At 43.8% G+C, this 24,936-nt stretch overlaps 3 protein-coding genes across 3 annotated transcripts; 2 read left to right on the forward strand and 1 right to left on the reverse strand.

The window, feature by feature from the left end:
- The first annotated feature begins 263 nt into the window (after nucleotides 1-263).
- On the forward strand, nucleotides 264-9,840 carry LOC142391957 (protein NLRC3-like). The gene is made up of 7 exons (XM_075478151.1): nucleotides 264-282; nucleotides 476-620; nucleotides 4,744-4,917; nucleotides 7,423-7,501; nucleotides 7,664-7,871; nucleotides 8,019-9,749; nucleotides 9,821-9,840. The coding sequence occupies exons 1-7, from the start codon at nucleotides 264-266 to the stop codon at nucleotides 9,838-9,840; spliced, it is 2,376 nt and encodes a 791-aa protein (XP_075334266.1).
- A 2,326-nt stretch (nucleotides 9,841-12,166) lies between these two features.
- Nucleotides 12,167-18,341, forward strand: LOC142391958 (stonustoxin subunit alpha-like). The gene is made up of 5 exons (XM_075478152.1): nucleotides 12,167-12,185; nucleotides 12,477-12,681; nucleotides 14,725-14,889; nucleotides 16,394-16,440; nucleotides 16,567-18,341. The coding sequence occupies exons 1-5, from the start codon at nucleotides 12,167-12,169 to the stop codon at nucleotides 17,139-17,141; spliced, it is 1,011 nt and encodes a 336-aa protein (XP_075334267.1). The 3' UTR covers nucleotides 17,142-18,341.
- Nucleotides 18,332-20,719, reverse strand: LOC142391560 (diphthamide biosynthesis protein 3-like). Its single transcript, XM_075477414.1, has 3 exons — nucleotides 20,554-20,719; nucleotides 19,986-20,060; nucleotides 18,332-19,379 (listed from the first exon to the last, which is right to left on the reverse strand). The coding sequence occupies exons 1-3, from the start codon at nucleotides 20,659-20,661 to the stop codon at nucleotides 19,305-19,307; spliced, it is 258 nt and encodes an 85-aa protein (XP_075333529.1). The 5' UTR covers nucleotides 20,662-20,719; the 3' UTR covers nucleotides 18,332-19,304.
- Nucleotides 20,720-24,936: the final 4,217 nt, after the last annotated feature.

Below are 24,936 nucleotides of genomic sequence, written 5' to 3' on the forward strand. Positions count from 1 at the left end.
ATAGATCTGCATTAATGTCCACAATAATGGAAACACTCAAAGCAACATGATTTGGAGAAGAAGGCTTGTTCAAAACAGGTCTGTTTAAGAGTTGTTCTTCATTTAGATAGCTTTCATAAGGTATGTGCACATTAAGAATGATGAACACGTGATCACATCATGACCTCACAAGGCCACACGATCCATCTTGGATTATTGGAGCGGCTGCCACTGCATGCTCTGACTGGATATAGAAGAGTGGAAGCTGATGCCTGAACGCCTCCATGACATCAACATCTGAGTGTGAGCAGCAGAAACTTCCAGATTCCACTTAAAGAAACTGTTGGTGCTGCCAGAGAGGAGGAAAATAAAGCTGTTTGCTCTCAGCTTTTCTCAGAGTGGCAGCAGGAAGCTGCTGCGGGTTAATTATTGAAGAATTAAAGTCATATAAAGCTGCTAAAGCAGCTGACCTTTGATCACTTTAAGACTCTTTCAGGGTTTGAAGACTTTCAGAGTGACAGCAGCCTGCAGACACAGAGGACTGATGTCGGAGAAGAAGCAGAGGATTTCCTCTTCTTCTACACAGACCTGGTCCACACAGCAGAGATCTGCAGAGGGAAGAAGTTCGTGGAAAAAGCTGAGTAAGTGACACTTTGATTCATTTAAGGCGAGACACGGCGGGCAAAAACAGTGATTTTTCATGCAGTGGTCAATTTTTAGATTTTGGGCCAGTCTACTCCTTCAATATGTGTTGTTTAAAGTATTATTTTTTTTGGCTTTTTATGCCTTTAATGAGAGGACAGTTGGAGAGAGACAGGGGGCAGAGAGAGGGGAAAGACACGCAGCAAAAGGCCGCTCGGTGCGGGAGTTGAACAGGGGCCAGCTGCAGCGAGGACTGTAGCCTCTGTACATGGGGCGGCTGCTTAACCCACTATGCCACCGACCGCCCCATGTGTTATTTAAAAACATATATTAAAATGTTTATTTCATCACATTTTGTTTAATCGTGGCGGTACATTTTGCCCAAATTTACCAAAATGAATTCCCCTATTTAAATCTTTAAATGCCGTTTTCTCAAAATCAGTTTTTTGTATTTTTTTTGTATCAATATCTCAGCCTATGGAGCACCTACTAACACCAAACTTTCCAGTTATACACTTAGCTGTATTCTGAAGATATTTACAGAAGGATTTGTTGATAAATCATTCCTGACCTGATTTATGTGACATTATAATCAAAAAAATATTGCGAAAATCGATGTTTTTTAGGCTATGGACAGTATATTTTGATTTCCTAGGAAATTAAAGCAGATATCCTGAAATCTCTCTGTAATTTTCTTTTCATTTTGTGTGTAAACCAAATGAAAAAAGAATTTTGCACCTGGCTTTATCATATGTTCAGATCTATCTTCCGGAAATATATGCAAATGTGCGCATATTTAATGAGATAATGCCTAATTTGCAAAATTAAACATACAAATTTCTAAAATTTGTAATACATTTTTTTTTCATACTTGTATAAGTAATCAACTGAGGAAGTTTCATGGTGATATCTATTATTTTAAAATATTAGCCTATTCACCTGTAGTGTCTCGCCTTAACAAAGCCTCAGAGCAGAGAGAGATTTTCTCTGCTGATGAGACACAAGTTATGTGAGCTGAGAGTAAACAGCAACAATCAGTGTGTTGATGAGGAGCTGCAGCTTGTTAGCAACATGAAATGTTTCCCACTCAGTCTGCTGCTGTTTTCTCCTCCAACAGAGGAACTCTGACTGCAATGTGCTGTTCACTCACACTCTGTTCATCACTGCTCTCTGAACACACTCACAGTAAAACTCTGAGTCCTGATATGAGATGCAGATTAGTCCTGGACTCTGATCCTGTTGGATTCTCAACCTGTTTTATAAAGGATCATAATTCATGTGGGTCAAAGTGTGATCATGTGGACTCATCAGCGGGTGAATAATATTTAACAGAGAGCAGTGAGCGCCCCCTGGTGGTTCCTGTCAGTCTGCAGTGATCCTGCAGGATGGATTTATGGAGTCCTGCTGCTACTTATCTACAGTGTAGCTGTTTATGTGCACTTCATTCATTTATTACTGTTCCTTGGGAGGAATTAGTAGCAAAAGCATATGAAAGGAAAAAGCTTAGGTATGTGGAGTTGGGGGCAAAAGCAGAGCAGCGAGGATGGAAAGTTAGAATCTGTCCAGTGGAAGTAGGATGCAGAGGATTTGTTGCAAAGTCTGTTGTCTCATTGTTGAGGGAGCTGGGTGTAAGTGGACAGAGTGTGAGGAAAATAGTGAAGGAAGTGTCAGATGCGGCAGTAAAGTCCAGTCAGTGGATTTGGGTTAGAAGAAGCAATAGTATCTGGGGGACCAGCAGGGGGAGCACTTAGGGAAAACAGACTCTTTGAAGAAGCAAAGAAGAAATCCAGGATTTTTAAGTGGAGGGTGTGGCCCATGTGAGCCTTTTGAAACCAGGCGGCCATTTTTGGTGAGTTGGCATGTATGGCCTTGTTTTTGATGGCATTTTTAGTGATTTTAGGACTGTTTAGGTGAGTTTGTCTGCTGAATCTGCTAGTGTGTCTTGTCCTGCCTCCACCTTTGGCACCCTCTATACTTTCATTACCCCCTACCCAAACCAGGGTTTGAATCCCCACCCTGCTGTGACTGGTGTGCAGTTGGTGAGAGGCTGGGGTAGCTTGTGATGGAGGAGCAGTGATGGCTGGCAATAGTGGAGTGACTCTGGGACACCAGTGTTCACTGTCTAGCCTCCTGGAGGTGTCGTGGGCCCAACTAGACGAAACACTGATGCAGTGATGTCGAGCGGTGCCTACACCACGCTTAAGACCATCCGGACTCTGTTCATGTGTCGTTCCATGATGGTGGAATGATCTACCGAGCGCTCCCAGAACAGGGGCGTCCCTGAATATCTTCAAGAAACTCTTGAAGACCCAGCTCTTCAGAGAGCATCTCCTATCCTAGCACTTAGCCTGTACTTCCCTCTATGCCTGCTCTCTATCGCTACACTGTCCCCTCTGACAGGGTCTGACTGGTGGTTTCCTTCTCGGTAGCTTATTGTTAGCTTTGATGTTAGCTGTAATGTTATATATTTTTTCAATTGTAAGTTGCTTTGGATAAACGTGTCTGCTAAATGCATAAACATAAACATAAAGGAGGTTCCCACCTGATGGCCCCAATGACATGTCAGCACTGCTCACTGATCTATATTATAGGGATTATAGGGAATTATTCACTGAGTCTGGTCCATTTCTTTCTTTAGCACAAGTTTCTTGTGTTTACCTTTAATTAAATTCAGCTGATACTTTGAATCCTGTCACCTGACAGCAGCTGAGATCTAACATCTGTCACTGTTTGTATTTCCTGTTAAAAAGTCCTCTGAAATCTAAACAGTAAGATTCCTTTTGAGACTTTTATCACTGATGAACCTCTGCTGCATCATCTATCAGCTGAAATGGTTCAAATGTTCAGGTGACTGAAGCTTCCAGCTGGACTGAATCAGGAAATGTTGCTCCATCATCAGGATCATGATGTGTGCTGGGCTGCAGCTCCGTGCCTCCATCTAGTGGACTGATAGTAGAAGTACAGCAGCTGATGGCAGCTTCCTCTGCCTCACTCTGCTGTCTGACTGCATGAAACCGACACTGATATGAAACAGAGAATAACAGCCAATCAGTGGAGGAGCAGCTGGTCTTTTTACAGAAGAAAAGGTGGAGAGGAGGATGTGAGTTGATGTGCAGATGAATGATCTGTGTCTCCTCTGCAGAAGAAGGTAGAAAGTGTGTGTGAGCTGATGTGAGTTCAGCAGCATGGATCAGAGTGAGGACACTAAAACCTCTCTGTGTGGGGAACATGAGAGCCAGAGCAAAGCTCAGAGGTGAGGTGACTATCTCTAACTGTCCATGACTCTTCTCCATGTCCCAGCTCAGCGCTCACATCACCAAACCTCCTTTATTCACAGGAAGGGACAGAGACCTGGATCCAGGAGTGGGTCCTCACAGAGCCACTTACTAAAGGATCACCCACTGATCAATTTACAGGCCTCGAAAGCAGAGTAAGTTAACATCAGTTAATTGATTTAGAGGTTATTAAGTATATCATGCATGCAGGCTGAAAAAGCATTTTTTTCCCATCAGGATCCACCAGAGGCCTGAACCAGAACCAGAACCAGAACCTGAACCTGGACCCAGCTGTGTGTCCTTTAAGAGCGACCGGTCGAAGGGAATAATTGTTAATTTCAAACAGAATGTTCCATCAGCCCAACAGTGAGTAGCTGTCAGTATTCAGTGGAGGCTGCATCATGTTTCAGATGATAACCAGTTTCCAGCTGAATTACTTGAGACTTGTTGATGTCTCTGAACTAATGAGCTGCATCATGTGTGTGATGTGATGTTTTAGTTCAGTCCTGCAGCTCTTTATTAAAACAAAGGGAGAATATTACTGAATATCTGTCCACTGATGTGGCTTTTTTACAAGATGCTGATTATGCAGTGAACAGGGCGGCTGATGCAGAAATATTATGTTCTCACACGTTGTGTTTAATGACGTCAGTTTAAAATGAGCTTCTGAAGCAACACCCCAATCATGCAGGTAATTGATCTGTTATTAATTATCTCCAAAGAAACCTTGTTAAAACTAACATTGTTCCACAGCAGCCACACTGACTCTCTGACAGGCCGTCTCACTGTAGACTCAAACACCATCACTGATACTTTAGTTTGAATAAAACAAGTGTTTCTCTGTCAGGATCCATCAGAGACTCAGACCTGGACCTGGACCTGGACCTGGACCTGGACCTGGACCTGGACCTGGACCTGGACCTGGACCTGGACCTGGATCCAGCTCTGTGTCCTTAAAGAGCGACTGGTCGATGGGTCGTTATGTTGAATTCAAATCAGCCCAACATCCGTCCCCTCAGAGGTGAGCTGAGTGTAAATGCTGTAACAGTAAAATGCAGCAGAGTCAGTTTGAACAGTTTTTACTCCAACATGTGTTTAAAGCTGCAGTCGGCAAGTTTTCAAAATTGCGAGTCTAAAGTCGGAAAATTCCAACTGATACAACTTTCAGGTCCCTCCCCCAACCTCTAACAAGCTCCGAATCGCCCCCCAAACCCCTCCCCCTCTGTGAACGAGGTTGTGTACGTGAGTTCACACCAGTGTGAGCGCACACAAGCTGGGGCAGACTCACGCTCAGCAGCGTGTGCACAAGCTGTGATTGACAGGTAGGATTCCTCCACCCTAACTTGATTGGTTAAAAACAGCCGGGAGCGCTCGATTTTTGTAAGCATGATTACAGGCTTCAGAGGGAGCTACAGATTTCGTTATTTTTCCTAAACAGCACCGCTGGACTGATAGTAAGGCATACCGGGCATTTGCCCGCTGGCCTGATGACTTACTGGCCTGCGCTTTTTTTTTTTTTACGAAATATAATATAATAAAGATTTAAAACAATATGTGGATAACGGTATATAAACCCTCCTATTGGTGCATAAACTGGTAGATCGGCCCTTTAGTCATGATTGATTGAAGCCTGGGCCAATGAGGTGAGGGGCAGGCCAGGGGCGAAGCTCGGCACTTTTGACTCGGCTCCCAAAGAAGAGCCGGCTCCCGAACGGCCACCTCTGGACCCTGATTGGACACCTCAGGTGTCACTCCAGTTGATTGACAGGCAAGTCTCGTTGAAAGATGAGTGAGAAACGCGGCGTCTTTGAAATGAGGAGCAGGCATAGAGAGTGTCCTGTTGTACTGTCAGAGTGAACCTACTTTCCTGGAATACATCATTTTGAGTTAAGTTTTAATGTGATTTCCAAATTAATCATTGTTTTTAAAGATTGCACATTTAGAGAAGATATTTTGTTGCCAATTGTTAGGCTAAACGAGTAGGCTAAAGTTATGAAAGGCTAATGTCACGTTAGCATGAAGCTATTATGTAGCACTTTAATCATTGTTGGTTTTCAGTAAGTGTATAATCAACACAGTTCATAAGGATTTCATAACTGTAACGTTAGATGAAACTGATGAAAAGCTTTTTTGTTATTATAAAGGTATAAAAGTACAACTTTAGCCAAGCTACTTCACCTGACTAACCTACATGATCTAGTTTAATTTTATAGCAGCTCGGCTTGGAGTTGGTTTTAAAGTAAGTTAAAGCACAAGAATGGAGACAAAGAGTTTAAGATTAACACAATATTGAGGTTTAACCCGGCTGTCTTATTTTGTGTAGGGACAGATAACAATGAAAAGACTTCTTTGTAAAGAAGCACAAGTCAGACCCAGATCAGACCCAGATCAGGCCCCAGCCATGAAACCAGCAGCCCTGGCAGCCCCCAACCTGAAGCAGGTCAGTGTGGGCAGACACAAGGAGCCAGGCTACCACCACCAGGTCAGAGGATTCAAAGGCAGCTAAATGCATCTCCACTAGAAGTGGAGCCTCACTTTGCCCAGATTGTTAATGTAAAGAGGGGGGATGCGTATGTCCTGCTGGTGAATATTGTGATCACAATAGTGTGAGTGGGTGTGAGATGTGTGATGCATGCATCATTTTAGCTGTTTCTCTGTAGACATCAGTAGTGACTGGCCAGACCTGTGGACTGTCAAACAAAAAGAAGAATTTAAATCCAAGTTTTGTTGAATGATTTAAAATAACATTCATCCAAAAAAATGATATTCAATATTTGCAGTGATATTATATACTGTATATCTATTTTATCTGATTGGTTTTGATGTTTGGAAGGGAATGATTTTTGGTGAAATATGAACAAGGATGCATTGTCACTGCACCTGATCAAGTCATAATAATTTTGTATTAGTGAGTGGAAACAGTGGTTAAGGGACAAAAAAAAAAAACATGCTGTCACAGCGCACTTAATTTTTTTCCCCTTCAATACCTGGTGATGGCCTGGTCTTGGTTAAAAATGCCCGGCCTGAAAAATTTCCCCAGTCCAGCCCTGCTAAACAGCCTATTTAATATTCTACTTCCAGAATCCCATGACAGTTCAAGCTAATATGACTAAAAAAAAGTTGCCTACTGCCGCTTTAATGTGAGCTCAGCTCTGCTTCATCCATTTCTATGTTCATATGTGAAGCGGTGTGTGTTGGATGTTTTCCATCAACGCAGCAGTCGTCCAATAACCAGAAGGTTGGTGGTTCGATTCCCACTCAAAAAAAGTTTGGTGAACTAACAGCTGGAGGGGTGTCCACCTCCTTGCCACAGCTGAGGTGCTCTTGAGCAAGGCACTGTACCCCCATGCTCCCCCGGTGCTGTGATTCCAGTGTATATGGCATCTGTCTCTATGAATGTGTGACCCTGTGTGTGTTCAACAGGTGCCAAACTGGATGGGTTAAAAGCGGAGGAGAAATTCTGTGTATGTTCCCTGTAATGTAGATGAAAATAAATCTAATCTTAATCTTCATGATTCCTCCACAGAGTGGACCAGCAGAGCTCAGAGGGTCCCAGTGGTCCGTCTGCCCAGCAGCATCAAACACAGCTGGACTCCATATTTATGGTCTGTACATGTACAACAACTACTTTCCCATCTGTTCTGCTCACAGCCATCTCCATGCTGCACTCTGTAGACCAGTGGGTTGTCAGTGAGTCCAACATGGATCTGATGTTTGGCTCCATGGTTTCAGTCTGATTGGCTCATTCATATAGTTTTCTGTTCCAGCTGCTGGAGGACAACATGCTCACTTTTGTGAAGGAGGAGCTGAAGAAGATGCAGAAGGCTCTGAGTCCAGATTACCCAGAATGCTTAGAGAGTCAGAGGGAGGATGAGGATGAAGAGCGTTGGAGCAGCAGAGAGGCATTAGTGAAGATCACAGCTCACTTCCTGAGGAGAATGAAGCAGGAGGAGCTGGCTGACCGTCTGCAGAGCAGTAAGAGGATTTCTCTAAAGGTTTAACCTGCTGGATAAATGACACATTTACTGATGTCTCAGCACACAGAACAGCAGATGTTCAGATACTCATTCTTTACAGGGTTGAAATGTCTGTTTACTGATGTTATTTCTTGTCTTCATTCAGAACCTTGTGGACGTAAAGTTAAATGTGCTCTGAAGAAGAAGTTCCAGTGTGTGTTTGAGGGGATTCCTAAAGCAGGAAAGCCAACCCTTCTGAATCAGATCTACACAGAGCTCTACATCACAGAGGGAGGGACCGGGGAGGTCAATGATGAACATGAAGTCAGACAGATTGAAGCAGCATCCAGGAAAGCAGGCAGAGCAGAAACATCCATCAGACAAGAAGACATCTTTAAAGGCCCGCCTGGAAGAGATGAACCAATCAGAACAGTGATGACAAAGGGAGTGGCTGGCATTGGGAAAACAGTCTTAACACAGAAGTTCACTCTGGACTGGGCTGAAGGCAAAGCCAACCAGGACATCCACTTCATGTTTCCATTCACTTTCAGAGAGCTGAATGTGCTGAAAGAGAGAAAGTTCAGCTTGGTGGAACTTGTTCATCACTTCTTTACTGAGACCAAAGCAGCAGGAATCTGCAGCTTTGAACAGTTCCAGGTTGTGTTCATCTTTGACGGTCTGGATGAGTGTCGACTTCCTCTGGACTTCCACAGCAAGGAGCCCCTGACTGATGCTACAGAGCCCACCTCAGTGGATGTGCTGCTGACAAACCTCATCAGGGGGGAGCTGCTTCCCTCTGCTCGCCTCTGGATAACCACACGACCTGCAGCGGCCAATCAGATCCCTGCTGGCTGTGTTGGCATGGTGACAGAGGTCAGAGGGTTCACTGACCCACAGAAGGAGGAGTACTTCAGGAAGAGATTCAGAGATGAGGAGCAGGCCAGCAGGATCATCTCCCACATCCAGACATCCCGAAGCCTCCACATCATGTGCCACATCCCGGTCTTCTGCTGGATCACTGCTACAGTTCTGGAGGATGTGTTGGAAACCAGAGAGGGAGCAGAGCTGCCCAGCACCCTGACTGAGATGTACATCCACTTCCTGGTGGTTCAGGCCAAAGTGAAGAAGCTCAAGTATGATGGAGGAGCTGAGACAGATCCACACTGGAGTCCAGAGAGCAGGAAGATGATGGAGTCTCTGGGAAAACTGGCTTTTGAGCAGCTGCAGAAAGGAAACCTGATCTTCTATGAATCAGACCTGACAGAGTGTGGCATCGATATCTCAGCAGCCTCAGTGTACTCAGGAGTGTTCACACAGATCTTTAGAGAGGAGAGAGGGCTGTACCAGGAGAAGGTGTTCTGCTTCATCCATCTGAGTGTTCAGGAGTTTCTGGCTGCTCTTCATGTGCATCTGACCTTCATCAACTCTGGACTCAACCTGATGAGAGAAGAAGAAAAAACAACCTCTGTGTGGTCAACAATATTTAACAAAAGTAATCCTGAATATCTCCATCAGAGTGCTGTGAACAAGGCCTTAGAGAGTCCAAATGGACACCTGGACCTGTTCCTCCGCTTCCTCCTGGGTCTTTCCCTGCAGACCAATCAGAGGCTCCTACGAGGCCTGCTGACACAGACAGGAAGTAGCTCACAGACCAATCAGGAAACAGTTTATTACATTAAGGAGAAGATCAGTGAGAATCTGTCTGCAGAGAGAAGCATCAATCTGTTCCACTGTCTGAATGAACTGAATGATCGTTCTCTGGTGGAGGAGATCCAACAGGCCCTGAGTTCAGGAAGTCTCTCCACAGATTATCTGTCTCCTGATCAGTGGTCAGCTCTGGGCTTCATCTTACTGACATCAGGAAAACATCTGGATGTGTTTGACCTGAAGAAATACTGTGCTTCAGAGAAGGCTCTTCTGAGGCTGCTGCCAGTGGTCAAAGCCTCCAACAAAGCTGTGTGAGTACAGATATAGAGGGATGTGTATGAATATCCTGCTTCTGTTTCTATAGCAGAGAAAGTCCCAGATTCCTACTTCTCTCATTATTTCCTCCTCAGACTGAGCAGCTGTACCCTCTCAGATGCAGGATGTGCAGCTCTGTCCTCAGCTCTCAGCTCCCAGTCCTCCAGCCTGACAGAACTGGACCTGAGTATCTACGGCTCAGGAGTGAAGCAGCTGTCTGATGGACTGCAGAGTCCTCACTGTAACCTGGAAGCTCTCAGGTCAGGTTTCTCTGCTATTTCAGCTTCATACAGTCTCTGTGATACAATAATCTGAAAACATCTTCACATCTGTTTTAAATCCACAAAGTAAAATGTCTCCAGATCTGTGTCACTTTCCTCTGATCTAGTCTGCGCAGCGCAGCACACACACATGAACTGTGGTGGAACATTTATTTATATTCTGGTAGAGTTACAGGAAATGATTCAGTATATCTGTTGTAGTTTTCTCAAAGCGTGTCATTTCCATCCACAAACGCGTGTTTCACATCATGAAGACAAAGATGTGCAGAAATGTGAGAATATACATCAGATGGGGTGGTCAGTGGCGTAGTGGGTTAAGCAGCCGCCCCATGTACAGAGGCTATAGTCCTCGCTGCAGCTGGCCCCGGTTCAAGTCCCGCACAGAGCGGCCCTTTGCTGCATGTCTCCCCTCTCTCTCTGCCCCTTGCATTCCTGTCTCTCTCCAATTGTCCTATGATTAAAGGCATAAAAAGCTCCAAAAAAAGAAAAAAATATATACATCAGTATATCTGTTGTAGTTTTCTCAAAGCGTGTCATTTCCATCCACAAACACGAGTTTAACATCATGAAGACAAAGATGTGCAGAAATGTGAAAATATACATCGGATACGTGCAGAGTGATTTTTCTGTTTGTGGATCCCTTTGTTCATGTTGAACATGTGAAATCTGGAGAAAACCCCTTGTTTCCATCAGATAACAGGATAAGTATGATAAAGTAGAACATCCAGCTGAATTCAGCTCGGACTGTTGGAGGATCCAAACTGAACTGTGAGTCGGGCTGTTGGTGTGTCGTCTGTTTTACTGCAGTTATCAGAACAGACACAATCACTTTGGAGGCAAAGATGAGAGGCTGAACAGGTCCTGCTCCTCTGCTCCATCCAGCAGCTGCTTGGTCATGTGATCAGTCATGTGACCAACATCTTCTCTTTCTCTGTTTCAGAAAAAAAGCCAAAAAAGCCTTCAGAGAGCAGAAAAAGCTTTTGGTGACATTCAGAAAGTTGTTTTCTGTTTCCATGAAGCTTTTCAGAGTCGCTGCTTTAAAACATGATGTGATCAAAGATTAGGACATAAATGAACAAGTTATCGTGAAAAGCTGCTTTGATTTGTTAACATAATGAGATAATTCACGACCGATCGAGGATCAGCCATCTTTATTTGTCACCTGCAGCTGAACGCCGGCAGTGAAATGTACACTGCAACCAGCTCAACTGTGCAAGGCAGCAAAATAAGAATAAAACAGGGTGAGATGAATCTGACATAAATGAAAATATATAAGTAAACATGAGAGTAGGAGCGGGGTCTTCCTGCTCTGGTGGTGCAGCGCCTGGTGTGGACCTCCTGCAGGGTGGGCAGTGCTGACCTCACTCTGTGGAGAGCTCTGCACATCACATTGATGCATGGTCTCTGCAGGTCAGCTGCAGTAAAACGGAGCAAAACGGAGCAAAGTCACAAACTACAAAGAGACAGGAAGAGATTCACAGATGTGCAGAACACATTTCACATTTTAAATCAGTGTTTTTCTTCCATTTTAAAGCATGAAACTACAGATTAATCTGTATATCTGTGGATCAGCCTTCATGAATCACTAATAAAGTGTTTCTGTGTATAGTGAGATATTTGTGGGCGATGGGAGACATTTTCATCATCTCTGCTGTGGATCAGTAATTAAAGTCCATTAAAAACATGAATATAAAATACCAAGAATGAAACCATAGTGCACATCACCAGATTCAGAGACTCCTAAGTAAAAGTTACAGAGATATTGTGGCTGCAGAGCAGCTTCACATCATTACTGTGTCTTATTTGACTGTTATTATTAAATGTGACTGAATGTAAGACTGTTTAACATCTTCTCCTCAGGCTGAGCGTCTGTAACCTCTCAGATGAAGGATGTGTAGCTCTGTCCTCAGCTCTCAGCTCCCAGTCCTCCAGCCTGACACAACTGGGCCTGAGAAACTCCAACCTGCAGCAGGATTCAGGAGTGAAGCTGCTGTCTGGACTGCAGAGTCCAACCTGTGGGCTGGAAACTCTCAGGTGAGGCTGTTTTCATGCTGGAGCAGAGTGCTGATAAATGTTAGCCTTTGTTCCCGGTGGGCAGCTCTGAAGTCAGCCCCACCATCAGTCTGATGGGATCAGTTCCTCAGCTTGTTCCCCATGAAAGCCTCTGCTGTTTGAATCAGATTCTGAGACTGTCTCTGATGAGCTGCAGCTCCAGGGTGGAAAGGCTCAGCCACCGTGTGGACTCCTTGTTTCACTCATGATGCGTCTCTGAGCATAAAAACCACCGCACGGACATGATCACAGGCTTCTAACCCTGATGTTCCCTCTAAGTGGGCTTTCAGTCCACATTCAGCATTAGAGCTGATTGATTCTGATCCCAGCTGTTCTTTTTCTCTGTAACTGTCTCCTCAGGCTGAGCGTCTGTAACCTCTCAGATGAAGGATGTGCAGCTGTGTCCTCAGCTCTCAGCTCCCAGTCCTCCAGCCTGACACAACTGGACCTGAGTAACAACAACCTGCAGGATTCAGGGGTGAAGCAGGTGTCTGCTGGCCTGAAGAGTCCAAACTGCAGACTGGAAACTCTCAGGTAACAGAACACCTGTGGATGCTCTTTGTATGATTGTTCCAGCAGCTTTAGGTCTCTGACACCACAGGAACTCACCTGAACCTGGAACCTGAACCTGGAACAACCTGGAAAGTCTTTTTTGGCTCATTTGGTCAGTTTCCTTTTGGGCTGCGTTCTCCTCCAATAAATAATGTAGAGTGCAGATTCCTACAAAGTTCTTTGAGTGAGTTGTCCTCCTGAGCCCACCTGATGGGCGGGGCAAACCAGCTGTAAACAAGCGTTGGACCTCGTTCCTTCTAACTGAACTGATACGCATGACATTACGTTCTCTTTCAGTGGATTCACTCGCTACAACACATACAGTATGGGACATGTATACTCGCCCCGCAAAGCAGCCGTCAAACCTGGGTCAGAACCATATTCAGGATTCTAGGGGCCCATGATTAAAGTGATGGTTCGGAGTAGATTCACCCTAGGGTCATTTGAACCGTGACATCCAGCCAAGTAGCCCACCCGCAGTTTTTTCGATCTTGGCTGAACATCAGCTGAGTTACTGAGTTATCCCGAATAGCTTAGTACAAGCGCTAATGGACCCTGGCAGTATCTCCAAAATTACCACACTAAAATCACATGCCATGACACCAAACTTCTACAGTAGTACAAATATGGTCTGTACTCACAAAACGATGCATTTGGAAGTTTGTACATAGTCCAGGAGTTTATTATTATCAACACAAGCCTGATAGCTTCTCTGCTGCTAAAGCTGCGTCGACGTCACTTCCTTGATCTGGGAGCTTCAAAGTAAGATGAGGGTTGATCTACTACTGTAGACAACAAAGCAAGGCTGCTCAATTTCTCCATTGATAAAATAAATTCACAACTCTACAACATAAAAATTCATTAAAAATCATGTAGAATATAGCATATACTTTGTTGTCTACAGTAGTAGATCAACCCTCATCTTACATTGAAGCTCCCAGATCAAGGAAGTGACGTCGACGCAGCTTTAGCAGCAGAGAAGCTATTAGGCTTGTGTTGATAATAATAAACTCCTGGACTATGTACAAACTTCCAAATGCATCGTTTTGTGAGTACAGACCATATTTGTACTACTGTAGAAGTTTGGTGTCATGGCATGTGATTTTAGTGTGGTAATTTTGAAGATACTGCCAGGTTCCATTAGCGCTTGTACTAAGCTATTCGGGATAACTCAGTAACTCAGCTGATGTTCAGCCAAGATCGAAAAAACTTCGGGTGGGCTACTTGGCTGGATTTCACGGTTCAAATGACCCTAGGGTGAATCAACTCCGAACTATCACTTTAAGAGGGGCCCAGAGAGGCCCCAACAAAATTATAACACTGACAAAAAATAATGTGACACTAAGTTATTAGCTAACTTATAGTCACAAATATATTTTATTTACAATGTTCCGGTAACAATAACTTTATTTGTTTTGGAAACATTAAGCCCCCCCCCCCTCTATTTATGTGAAATGGTTCAGTCCGACTGGATCAGCTGCAGCGCTGCAGCGGGTAAGAAGGCAGAGAAGGCAATATGCCTCAAAGTCAGGTAGCCAAACACGAAAAGAAAGGAAAGAAAGAGAAGGAAAAGTAGAAGGAACACATTTTTGAAAACCAAAAACGGACTGAAAATGCCATAAAAAATACCATCAAAATGCATAGTTTTATGTAAAATAGCATCATAAATTCATCATAAAGCCTCCTGACCGGCTGTTTGGGGCCCATGAAAATAATTCTTAAATCCCTAGCGGCGCCCCTGCTGACGAGCGTCTCAGTTTCACATCAGTGAAATCAGCTTCTTCTTCACTGCTGCTCTCACTGTGGTGCAGACCATATTTTTATCTGAACAGGACTCAGTGGGGAGTGTCTGCATGTGTTCGGGGCTAAAATGGGAGCAGAAATCAGGTTGATCCATGTGTGTGTAGTTTGATTGTGACTCAGATTTCTGAAGACACAGAGTCAGTAATGTGAGACAGTTGCAGACATTCAGCTTCAGCTTCAGAGCAGTTCTCTCAGAGTTTCTGTTGTTGTGTGTGTCTGCAGCCTGTCAGGCTGTCTGATCACAGAGGAAGGCTGTGCTTCTCTGGCTGAAGCTGTGACCTCCAACCCCAAATCCCATCTGAGAGACCTGGACCTGAGCTACAACCATCCAGGAGCCTCAGGAGAGAAGCTGCTGAGGGCTGCACTGAAGGATCCACACACACTCAGGTATGGAGAGGCCTGCTGCAGCCTCACAATGTCTGATAGAGGAGGAAGAGCTGGGGACATGTTCTCTGTCCTGCACTCAGCCCTGTGCTTCTGCTTCCTGCTGAGTGTTACATGAACAATCACACATGTAGGAGCCTGTTTCCTTTGCTCACAGCACCAACGCTGGTTGGACATGAACAGCAGATATTTGTGGAGGAGGTCTCCAAGGAGAACATCTGCAGGAACAACAGTGAGAAGTGTCTGTTGGTCCTCTGACCCTGGATCAGACGCAGAGATGGGTCCAGGACATGTTAGCCTAGCTTAGCACAAAGATTTCTAGAACCATGTTCAGCGTACATCTGGAAATGCGTACATGTGGGTTAGACCTGCGTCCTGAGAGAGGATCTGGATGTTTGGCTGCCCTGAAACCTTCTGAGAGGAGGAGTCAGCAGAAACAATGTGACCATCAGGAGAGACCATGATGTCAGAGACTGAAGACATTTCAGCAGAATGCTTAAAGCTCATATTTGGCTTCAGAAATGAGTGAAAAATCAAAGTGAAAATTCTTCCAAAGTTGAAGAGTTGAATTCAGAGACAGAAACTTCATCATCTCCATCATCTGACTGCAGAAAACATTTAGTTTGATCTTGTTTTTATTGGGTTTTCAGCGCCGACGTTCAGTTTCTACACTTTTCTCTATCCAGCTGGAGATGATAATTACACACATTATATCCAAATTAAGATCAAAAGCAAACAAGAGACAAACAGAACAAATATCCACTCCCAATGAAATGCATGAAACATCCATCCATCCACCTTCTACACCCGCTGAATCCGTCGGTCGGGTCGCGGGGGGGCCGGAGCCCCTCCCAGCGGTCATGGGGCCAGAGGAGGGGTTCACCCTGGACAGGTCACCATCCATCACAGGGCCACATTAAATATGTTAAATCAAATATACACATTCAGACGTTCATATGTACAAGCCCACACAGAAATAAGTGATGAGGAAAGCAGCACTGAAACATTGTGAGGCTCTGTGTGGATGATGGGAAACAGGTGGCAGAGGAGGAAGGCTAACCAGTCTCATTGTGTTCATAAAGAGCCGACAGGACTCCACCGGTTAGTAAAGATGGACTTTAGGAGCCTTCATAGATATGAAATGTGCTCCATCTGATGGAGGCCCCAAACCTTCTGGATCCAGATGTTATATGAAGGGGGGGTTCAGCCATCTAATAGCTCTGCAGCTCAGTGCTGCTGTGAGTAATGTATTTACAGATGTTTCTCTGACCTCCCATTCAGCCCTTTAGGCATCACTCCTAATAGAGCCACAGTAGCATCCCGAGGTATAGAGCATCAGATACCTCTCCCCAGAGTGTCTTTACTTTGGGACATAATCAGAATATATGGGTATGATTGGCAGCATGTGCTCCACCATTCCTCCAGCATCAGCTGGAATGGGACCGGCTCATTCTAGATACTATTTCTGGAGTCCTGAAACATGTGACAGTTATTTTCCTCCTTTCAGGGTGGAGCCTGCTGGAGAACGATGGCTGACACCAGGGCTGAGGAAGTGTGAGTGTGTTCTTCATCCGATTCATGACATCCAGCCATTGTCACACAGTCACATCACTCATTGATCAAAGTGAACAGATGATAGATCAATAACTGCAGCTGGACTGTGTTTGTTCTCTCCATCAGATTCCTGTCAACTCACAATCGACACAAACACAGTGAGCAGGAAACTGAAACTGTCTGACAACAACAGGAAGGTGACAGATGTGGAGCAGGTTCAGTCATATCCTGATCATCCAGACAGGTTTTATGGCTGGTGTCATCAGCTGCTGTGTAGAAATGTTCTGACTGGTCGCTGTTACTGGGAGGTCGAGTGGAGAGGAAACATTAATATATCAGTGAGTTACAGAGGAATCAGCAGGAGGAGAGGAGGCAGAGACAGTGCGTTTGGAAGGAATGATCAGTCCTGGAGTCTGAGCTGCTATAATGGAGGTAAATACGCTGTCTGGCACAATCAGAGAGAAACACCCATCTCCTCCTCCTCCTCCTCCTCCTCCTCCTCCTCCTCCTCCTCTTCCTCTTCCTCTGTCTCTAACAGAGCAGCAGTGTATGTGGACCGTCCTGCTGGCACTCTGTCCTTCTACAGAGTCTCCTCTGACACACTGATCCACCTCCACACCTTCAGCACCACATTCACTGAAGAACCTCTGCATCCTGGATTTGGGTTCTGTTCACCTGGTTCCTGGTTGTCTCTGTGCTGAGTATACAGAGTGTCCTCCTGTCAGAGAATCCCTGCTGAACAGATAGTTCAGGCTGTTCATGTCTGTCTCTTTCACTCAGAAACACCTTTTCAGATTCATGGACTCAGTCAGTTTCTGTTTGAAACTCTTCTGAATGATTCCTTGGAAACTTCTTCCTCTTCCAGTCCTTTAAAGATGGAAGCTGCCATTCTTCCAGGATGTTGTTTTTCTGTGTGTTTCCAGTCAAAGCTTCACACTGAGACCATTCAGTTGCTGTCAGCTGCAGTTAGTTTGCTGCACATGTGACAAACGGATACTTTTAATGTAGAATTTCTATGTAAAAAAAAAAATATTTAAAAATGAGATCAAATAATTTGCAGTTTGCTTGTCAACATGAAACCATATTTCTGAAATATGTGCTTGATACCCTGAACTATAAGTGGATGTCTTGGCTTTGCAATCAGTGCTCTAATTCAGGACTTTACCTTTAGAAGCCTCCTAAGATGATGTTTGTTGCGATTTATAAATATCATGTAAAAATAAAACTGAACTGAATTTGACTGACCCTAACCCTATGTATCTGTTGACATGGCAACGTTTCCGAACACACCATTGAAAAAACCCGCCATCGGCACCGGGCCGGTTGGCCACCTCTCTCCAGCACATCTGTCGCCGGGGCAAAGATTCGGCTCATTTGGAACTTTCTCTACAAACATTTTTCCCGCTGCGACACATCTGGTGGAATGCGCCGCCTCCACTGGTCATCGACATGTTGCAGACGCCTTCATTTAAACGCAGGATCCACCGCTGAGAGGGACGCATCTTCATGGCCTTTTTATTTTTATTTTATTTTCCTTTATTTAGCCAGGATTGTCCCATTGAGACTAAGAGTCTCTTCTGCCAGGGAGTCCTGGAGTCCTTTAATGGCTTCTTCTATCAGTTTGAACTTGAAATCATTCTGCATTCACTTGACCTAAAACTGGGAAGTTAAGAATCTTTCGCTCTTACTTTCTGCTTCATTATTAAAGATAAATTCCAGTTAACTTCAGGAGATTTTATATCAACTTCCTTTGATGTTTGAGTGGAAAATGTCATTTGTCTTTTTTTTTTTAATTAAATTTTGTCACATTCTTCATTAAATGCTAACTGCTAAGATATTTCAGGGTGAGTTTTCTGATGAATAAAATATTCACAATAAAACTCGGTAGCATTCCAACTTTATTACTTGTATTTTTATTCTTTTTATCAAAGCAAACTGTTCAAACACGGTTTAAATGTCTGTTTAGTAGAATTTCCTCAGGGGACGTCTCTCCTGACCCAAACAGCACAAAGTCCACTTTCAGACAGAAGTACGGTAGCCTGAGAGGGACAAATTTCACCCCGTTGAATCTTAATAAATACAATGAAACAGTTTTAAAAGACAGATCTTTAATCCTGCTGGGTCGAGCAGCCCTCAGATGTAGATTTGATCCGTGAACACAAACTCTGGTTTATGTCATCATCATGGCTCCCAACAGTCTGAAGTCTGCTGATAAACCACAGCTTCCATATGAAGGCGACTCACAGCTGCAGGCACTTGGTTTTACTTCCGTTTAGCCACATTTACAAGATTTTAAGCCTGAGTTCCACATCCCAGACAAACGGCTGAAATCTGAGACAAAGCGTTCAGCTTCAAACGGGCGAGTTTTAGCAGAAAACACCAGCAGAGAGTCTGTTGCAGCTCTGAAAGACCTCCGAAGGGGAAGTCTGAACTGGTGTTCAGGTCATTTTTTACTGTCGGTAAAGAGTTCGCCTCTTTGCTTAGCCACCGGGACGCTGTCCGATGTTTCCCTGGAAGAAGAAAAGCAGATGGAAGACTCTGTGGGCGACCTTTCCAGCAGAGGATGTGAAACATGGAAGTCTGCTTCACGTCCCCGACCAGGAAACCGGATCAGTGGTGCAGCTCTCTCTGAGTTTTCCCAGTCGTAATTGAATGCAGCATGACGCGACTGGAACCAGGCGCCGCTCCGGCCGTCTCCGGCCTCCAGCAGGACGTTGGCTCAGGGGAAAACACGCCGCTCCTCCCCATGAACGCAACAGGAAAGTTAACATGAAACCACCAGCCAGCACAGGAAAACACGAGGCTCAGCGTCACTCCGAGCGTCTCTTTGCTCCAATAAAGTTTGTACAAACTGGTTTCCTCCTTCAGGACCGAGCCGGCTGCAGTTTGTGCTCCGAGGCCGACGAAGCCTCGATGATTTCTCCGGACACGAACAACTCCTGAAACACAAACGGCTTTCGGTCAGTCTGGATTTCCTTAAACATTTCAACCTTTTTCTCTCACAGCGGAGCTCCAAATGGGATCAACCTACGGTGGCCCTGAAGTGCCAAACACAACAGCAAAGGAGAAAACACAACGACATTAACCAAAACGGAAAAGGTAGGTACCCTCGGCGAAATAAATCGGCGCTGATTGGACTGGTGGTGGTCCGTGCTTTAAACCAGAAAGACTATGGTTTACATGTTTTCAAAATAAAAGCGCTGCTAGTGACAACATCTTACCGCCATAAAAAGGCACAAAGAAGAAGAGTCCTGTTCAAGAATAAACCCTGATGTGGCTTTTCCCAGAAGCCCATTTTCTCCCAGACGGGTCATTTAGCCTAAACTTAGGTGGATGGACTTTGGGATGGTTGCCATCTCCAACTTGGCTTGATGCCCGAAAACATTAAACTTTTAAGAAAATAAGATGAACTTAATGTTGTTCCTCTGCGGTTTTGACTTTCACATCCAGGTTTAAGCAGGAGCTGATCTGGAACCGGTTTTCCTGCTAAAAGCTGGTCTTTAACAACTGGATCAGGGTGAGCAACCTGAGGATTCAGCAGCTACCTGATCATAGATGACTTTAACAATGAGCGAGCAGCTGGGACATGTGGCCACCTCCTCCCCGTTCTCCAGGTCCTCCTTAAAAACACAAGCACAGCTCTCAGGTTCAGCTTTCTTTCAGCACCCATCAGCATCAGCTCACCTGAGAGTTCTGCACCAGCATGTCTTCATGATGCAGCACTCATTTAAACCCATTTCATTCACAAACTAACAAACCTTCAATATCTATTTGCTTTCAGTGGAAATGATCAACTTAATTCGGCTTCTTACTGTAAACTGACCATCAAAGGTAAAACAACAACATTCTGAATCATTGTCGCCATGTTTGAAAGCAACTTTCTGGTAAAAACTCTGTAAAACTATTAAAAAAATGTAAATATAATCTAAAAATACTCAATAATTCTGAGCAGAATGCATCAGAAGACGTTGGAGATTTATGGAAGCGATAAAAACATTAACTGCTCAATGTTTAACTTCCCCAAAGGATGAGTAGAGTAATAATCAGAGATTTTTAAAGTGGACTTTGGTTTGAACACCATCGGAGTTGGCCATCAGCTCCCAGCGGACTCACTTTAGTTATAGCGAAGCGGTCCCCGCAGGGACACGGGAAATAAAACGTCTCCGTCTCCTCATCGTACTCAAAGTCTTCCACCTCAACTTCATCGTAAAACACCGACATCTTTACCGGAGTCACGCGTGTCGCAAACGTCAAAGCAGCACCGGCGGCGCACGTTTATAGCGTCATCGTCTCAGGTCTATGACGTATTTCAGCCGTCTTTGTTTTTGTTTTATTTTCACCCCAGAAGAGACGGAAAAGGAGACAAAAATGGATTAAAAACGCAAAAAACAACAACAAACAAATGGTTTAATAACTAAAAAATATTCAAACAAATAAAAGTTTTAATACACGAAAGGAAATAGTTTCTCCTGCGACTCTTCCCACTTTGTCCAGAAGAGGGCTACGTTGCATCAAGGAAACCCGCAACTGGAGATTTAAACACAAGAATCACGAATCACACGACTTATGCACATGCAGAATATGTTTGAAAACGGGTGCTTTTATTTGAACCAGAAATAGTTTTATCTCCATGCTGCAGCACGTCCAAATGAATAGAACCAAAGTGTCTGAAAATAAAAGCTACAATGAACGATATTATCAAAATGACTGAAAACAACTTTTAGCTGTAGTTCCTGTGGGTAAGTAATGCCATGAGCTGAGCTTCTTTAGCGTTTAAAGTAAGGCATGTCACATCACACATGGCTGATAAACAGGACCAAACATAAAGAAACACAAACTGATCCATTTTCATACTTAAGATTTCAGTTTCATCCCATATTTGGTTTCTGAAATGTGCATTTATGAGTTGTGTTTCAACACTTTCAACACTTTCAATACTTTAAGGGAGGGTAAGCAGGTGGCATAGTTTTGCTTGGATCTTAATTAGACTGATTGTAATTTGAGCAGCAGATAAGTTTGGTAAAATAAAGCCAAATATCAGTCTTTGTTAGAGAAATATTTTCAGCCACAACTCTGGCCGACATTCTTAGTTAAAGGAAAGAAAAAGCAGGTGAATGAAAACTTACTAAAGCAACAGTTTTCCCTTCAAAAAGTCCATCTTTGGAGAATAAGATAACAGAGTTATTAACAGAGTTATTAACAGAGTTTAACAGAGTTTATCAGAGTTTAACAGAGTTTAAAGGCAGGGTAGGGGATCTTTTTCTGGAACATTTTTTTACATATTGCTTGAAATACTCTTCACACCCCCATTGCAACCAATTAATTAAAAGTTTTGACACAAATATGAAAAGTTTTAGTGGCCTCTAGAACGTACAATCTAGGAAAAACAGTATCCAATCATTGTGAACGGACCGTTAACAATGATTGGATACTGATGCCGTCTATCAAACTGCAATCTGCTCCTCCCTCCCCCTCCTTCCCCCTCCTTCCCCCTGTGCACGTACCCTGCTCCGTGAACGAAGCTTGGCAGGAAGCTAAACTAGAGCCAGCTTGGCTAGCACCTAGCATTATTAAACGTATAGTTAGCATATACTAAATACGGCAACGATCGATGCTTGCTGTCAGAACAGCGCTCGTGCACCTTCGTGCACCTTCGTGCTCGTTCATGTACTCTGGAGGCGTGGCTTCGGGGGGAAAGTGAAGAAAAGGGTTGGGACTTTTTACCTGTGTATTTTCAAAATGCAGCTTCGCTGGACTCAAAATCCAGGATCTCCTACCCTACCTTTAACAGAGTTAAGGTTAAATTTTCCTTTGTTTCTTTTTACCCAAGTTTACTTTTTTGGGTATTTGGTTTTGTACTTGAATGCAAAGTATGTGAGTATATAATATATTTGTTACTTTATGACATATAAGAGTAGGATAGTGTTCTGTTTATTGTGCAGTAGGCCTAAAATGCAGTTACAGAGAATTGCACTACTTAATGGCCAGATTTTCCTTTGGTTCTTTTTACCCAAGTTTACATTTGTGTGTCTTAATTTTGCACTTGAATTTTATATTCAATATTTATGTTTTTATTTCTATGCTGCAATCTATTGAGCTCAAATAAATACCGAATGTTCTAAATGACTGTATATAGTGTTTTTATTCTTCAATCAGTTAATATAAACATATTTGATGTTAAAGATGTTATAGAACGTAACAGCGTTATAGAACATAAAAAATAACGCCACAGTTACTTTGCTGAGTAACTAATTACTTTTACAACGTGGTAACTGAGTTACTAACTCAATTACTTTTTGGGAACAGTAACTAGCAACTGTAACTAATTACTTTTTTAAAGTAGCTTGACCAACACTGTTGCTCTGCTTTGCTCTGGAATTGTAATGAGCGCTGTACGACTGCTGCAGACCCGTTCTGAAAGCCTGAGTCCTCCTTTAGAGCAGATATCAGGCGGCCTCTTCACCATGTGCATCTTCTTCTGTAGAGACAGATTTTAAACAGTCGTCCACATAAACATCCTTTTTGACTGCATCAACCACTTCAGCTGGAGACTGTTGTGCATTATCATCAGCGGTTCTTTGCAGAGCATCATCTGCACAACTTGGCGAAGACACAGCTCCAAACAGATGAGAGACTGATCCACTGGAGGAGTTTACTCATATTAAAATAAAACTAACAAACAGAAATCAGTAAAAATGTATCTGATACTTTGGGAGTCTTTGCTTGTTTGTCTGACAATTAATTCTCAGTGAAGATGGAAAGTAGGAGCAGTTCCAAACCTGCACAGTAACTGGTAAAAAGCTTTAAGGATGAAACTTCTCCTAAAGATTGTTGTACTTTGTCAGTTTGAATGTTTTACTGACAGCATTGTTGTCCCGTTGTGTCTGAAATGGAGGGAAATCTGTTCCAAAGTCATTTTGTTCATGTGATGAAGGCAGCCAGCTGCAGTCTGCAGATTCAGTCTTTATGCTGTGAGCAGGGCGTTTCTGCCCTCTAGTGGCCACAGATGGTATCTACAGAAAAGGTCAAGCTGGAGATTTACAAATGACTGATACTTCCGGTTTGACCTTTCACAATAAAACGCTATTAACGCTGTGCTGCACCTCACAGACGTAATATAAAGCTGTTTAATCTGATAACAGCTGAAACTTGTTTTACTCAGGAGTGACTGAATGTAAATAAGATGGTGGCCTCTTTGTGTGAAAGGCGCAGGTTTCTTCTTCAAGTGTAAACTAAGCTACAGTTAACGCTAGCTAGTTAGCAGCCGTTAGCTAGCATCTTTGTTCGCTCCGGTTATATTTAGTTTAAAAGTTAAGTAGAGAATGAGTGAATGTGGTGCTAAAACGTGGCTACTTCATGTGACAGTAAATTTAAACAGAGCAGACTTTATAGTTCTCGCTGTACCATGGTACTGGTGATCTGACTTCCGGTTAAATCATGAAGCATTGATTGATGTAGCTGTGCGGTTTAACCGCTAGAGGGCAGTAATAACGGCCGTTTCATTTCCCAGCGCTTCTTCATGGCAGATATGAATGAATAAACACACACAATAAGGTCTGTGGAACACAAACATGATGCATGATGAACTTCTCGACTGTAACATGTGTTTAGGTAGAATTAAGACTCTTCTGAGGCTCCAACAACTTTCTGCTTTGAGCCTTTCTGCTGCACAGGATGCAGAAGCTGCAAACTCTCCTGAAAAACCTTGTTTTTAAAATGGAATTATAATTTTTCAGTGGTTTTGACAGTTTTGACTCTTTGAATATAAGGTGACTCAGACATATTGCATCATAATCAGACCTCTACGTGATGAAGGACACTGCTTGGCCACAGATCTGAGCCTCAGTCCTGATCTCACCATCGTGGAGTCAGTCGCTCCAAAGCCAGAAACAAACATGATTTGGCTCCTGAGATGGAGAAAAAGGTTTCCTGTTCAGAAGGAAAGAGAAACCATATTAAATGACTGATTTGTCCATTTGCAGGCTGTCTGGTCCCAGAGGATCCGCACTGGAGCCTGGACTCTCAGGTCTTTGGAGGCCTGCTGCAGACTGAGTGCTGTCAGCATTTAGCTGAGAGCTGCCAACAAGCCTGCAGACTCTCAGTGTTGTTTGACCACCGACTTCCAGAATGAGAGTTTCACTGAGAAATGTCTGATATCTTCTTTTATTCTGCATTTCTAAATGTTAGCGTGCACACCTGTTTGCTGCTGTTTAAAAGCTGACTCGTGACTTCTGTCACACCTGATGAAATGATGTGTGAAAGCCAACAGCTGGAAGCTTCAGGGATCTGCCTCTTTCTGAATGAGTCCATCAGCAGCTGCTCATGAACACGCTGGAACATTTCTTCTCCTCAGCAGCAGATCAAAGTGTTTCTGCTGTAAACTGGCTCGTACAGAAAAGGCCTCTGAGATCCAGCTCTGTTTCTGCCACAGAGTCACTCGGCTGGAAACTAAACTGAACTAAAACTCATCCTTCTGATCCTTTCTTACAGTTAAAG

The sequence above is a fragment of the Odontesthes bonariensis genome, chromosome 11, assembly GCF_027942865.1.
Source record: "Odontesthes bonariensis isolate fOdoBon6 chromosome 11, fOdoBon6.hap1, whole genome shotgun sequence".
Lineage (NCBI taxonomy): Eukaryota > Metazoa > Chordata > Actinopteri > Atheriniformes > Atherinopsidae > Odontesthes > Odontesthes bonariensis.

What these genes read in the sequence shown, in the direction of transcription:
- LOC142391958 (XM_075478152.1), top strand. An exon ending in AAGGATCCACACACACTCAG is followed by an intron (nt 14,890 to 16,393) that starts GTATGGAGAGGC and finishes TCCTCCTTTCAG; the next exon opens with GGTGGAGCCTGCTGGAGAAC. An exon ending in GACACCAGGGCTGAGGAAGT is followed by an intron (nt 16,441 to 16,566) that starts GTGAGTGTGTTC and finishes TCTCTCCATCAG; the next exon opens with ATTCCTGTCAACTCACAATC.
- LOC142391560 (XM_075477414.1), bottom strand. Translation starts at nt 20,661, where the DNA reads ATGTCGGTGTTTTACGATGAAGTTGAGGTGGAAGACTTTGAGTACGAT. An exon ending in ACCGCTTCGCTATAACTAAA is followed by an intron (nt 20,061 to 20,553) that starts GTGAGTCCGCTG and finishes TGTGTTTTTAAG; the next exon opens with GAGGACCTGGAGAACGGGGA. An exon ending in TTAAAGTCATCTATGATCAG is followed by an intron (nt 19,380 to 19,985) that starts GTAGCTGCTGAA and finishes TTTGTGTTTCAG; the next exon opens with GAGTTGTTCGTGTCCGGAGA.
- LOC142391957 (XM_075478151.1), top strand. An exon ending in AAGTTCGTGGAAAAAGCTGA is followed by an intron (nt 621 to 4,743) that starts GTAAGTGACACT and finishes TTTCTCTGTCAG; the next exon opens with GATCCATCAGAGACTCAGAC. An exon ending in AGCTGGACTCCATATTTATG is followed by an intron (nt 7,502 to 7,663) that starts GTCTGTACATGT and finishes TTTCTGTTCCAG; the next exon opens with CTGCTGGAGGACAACATGCT.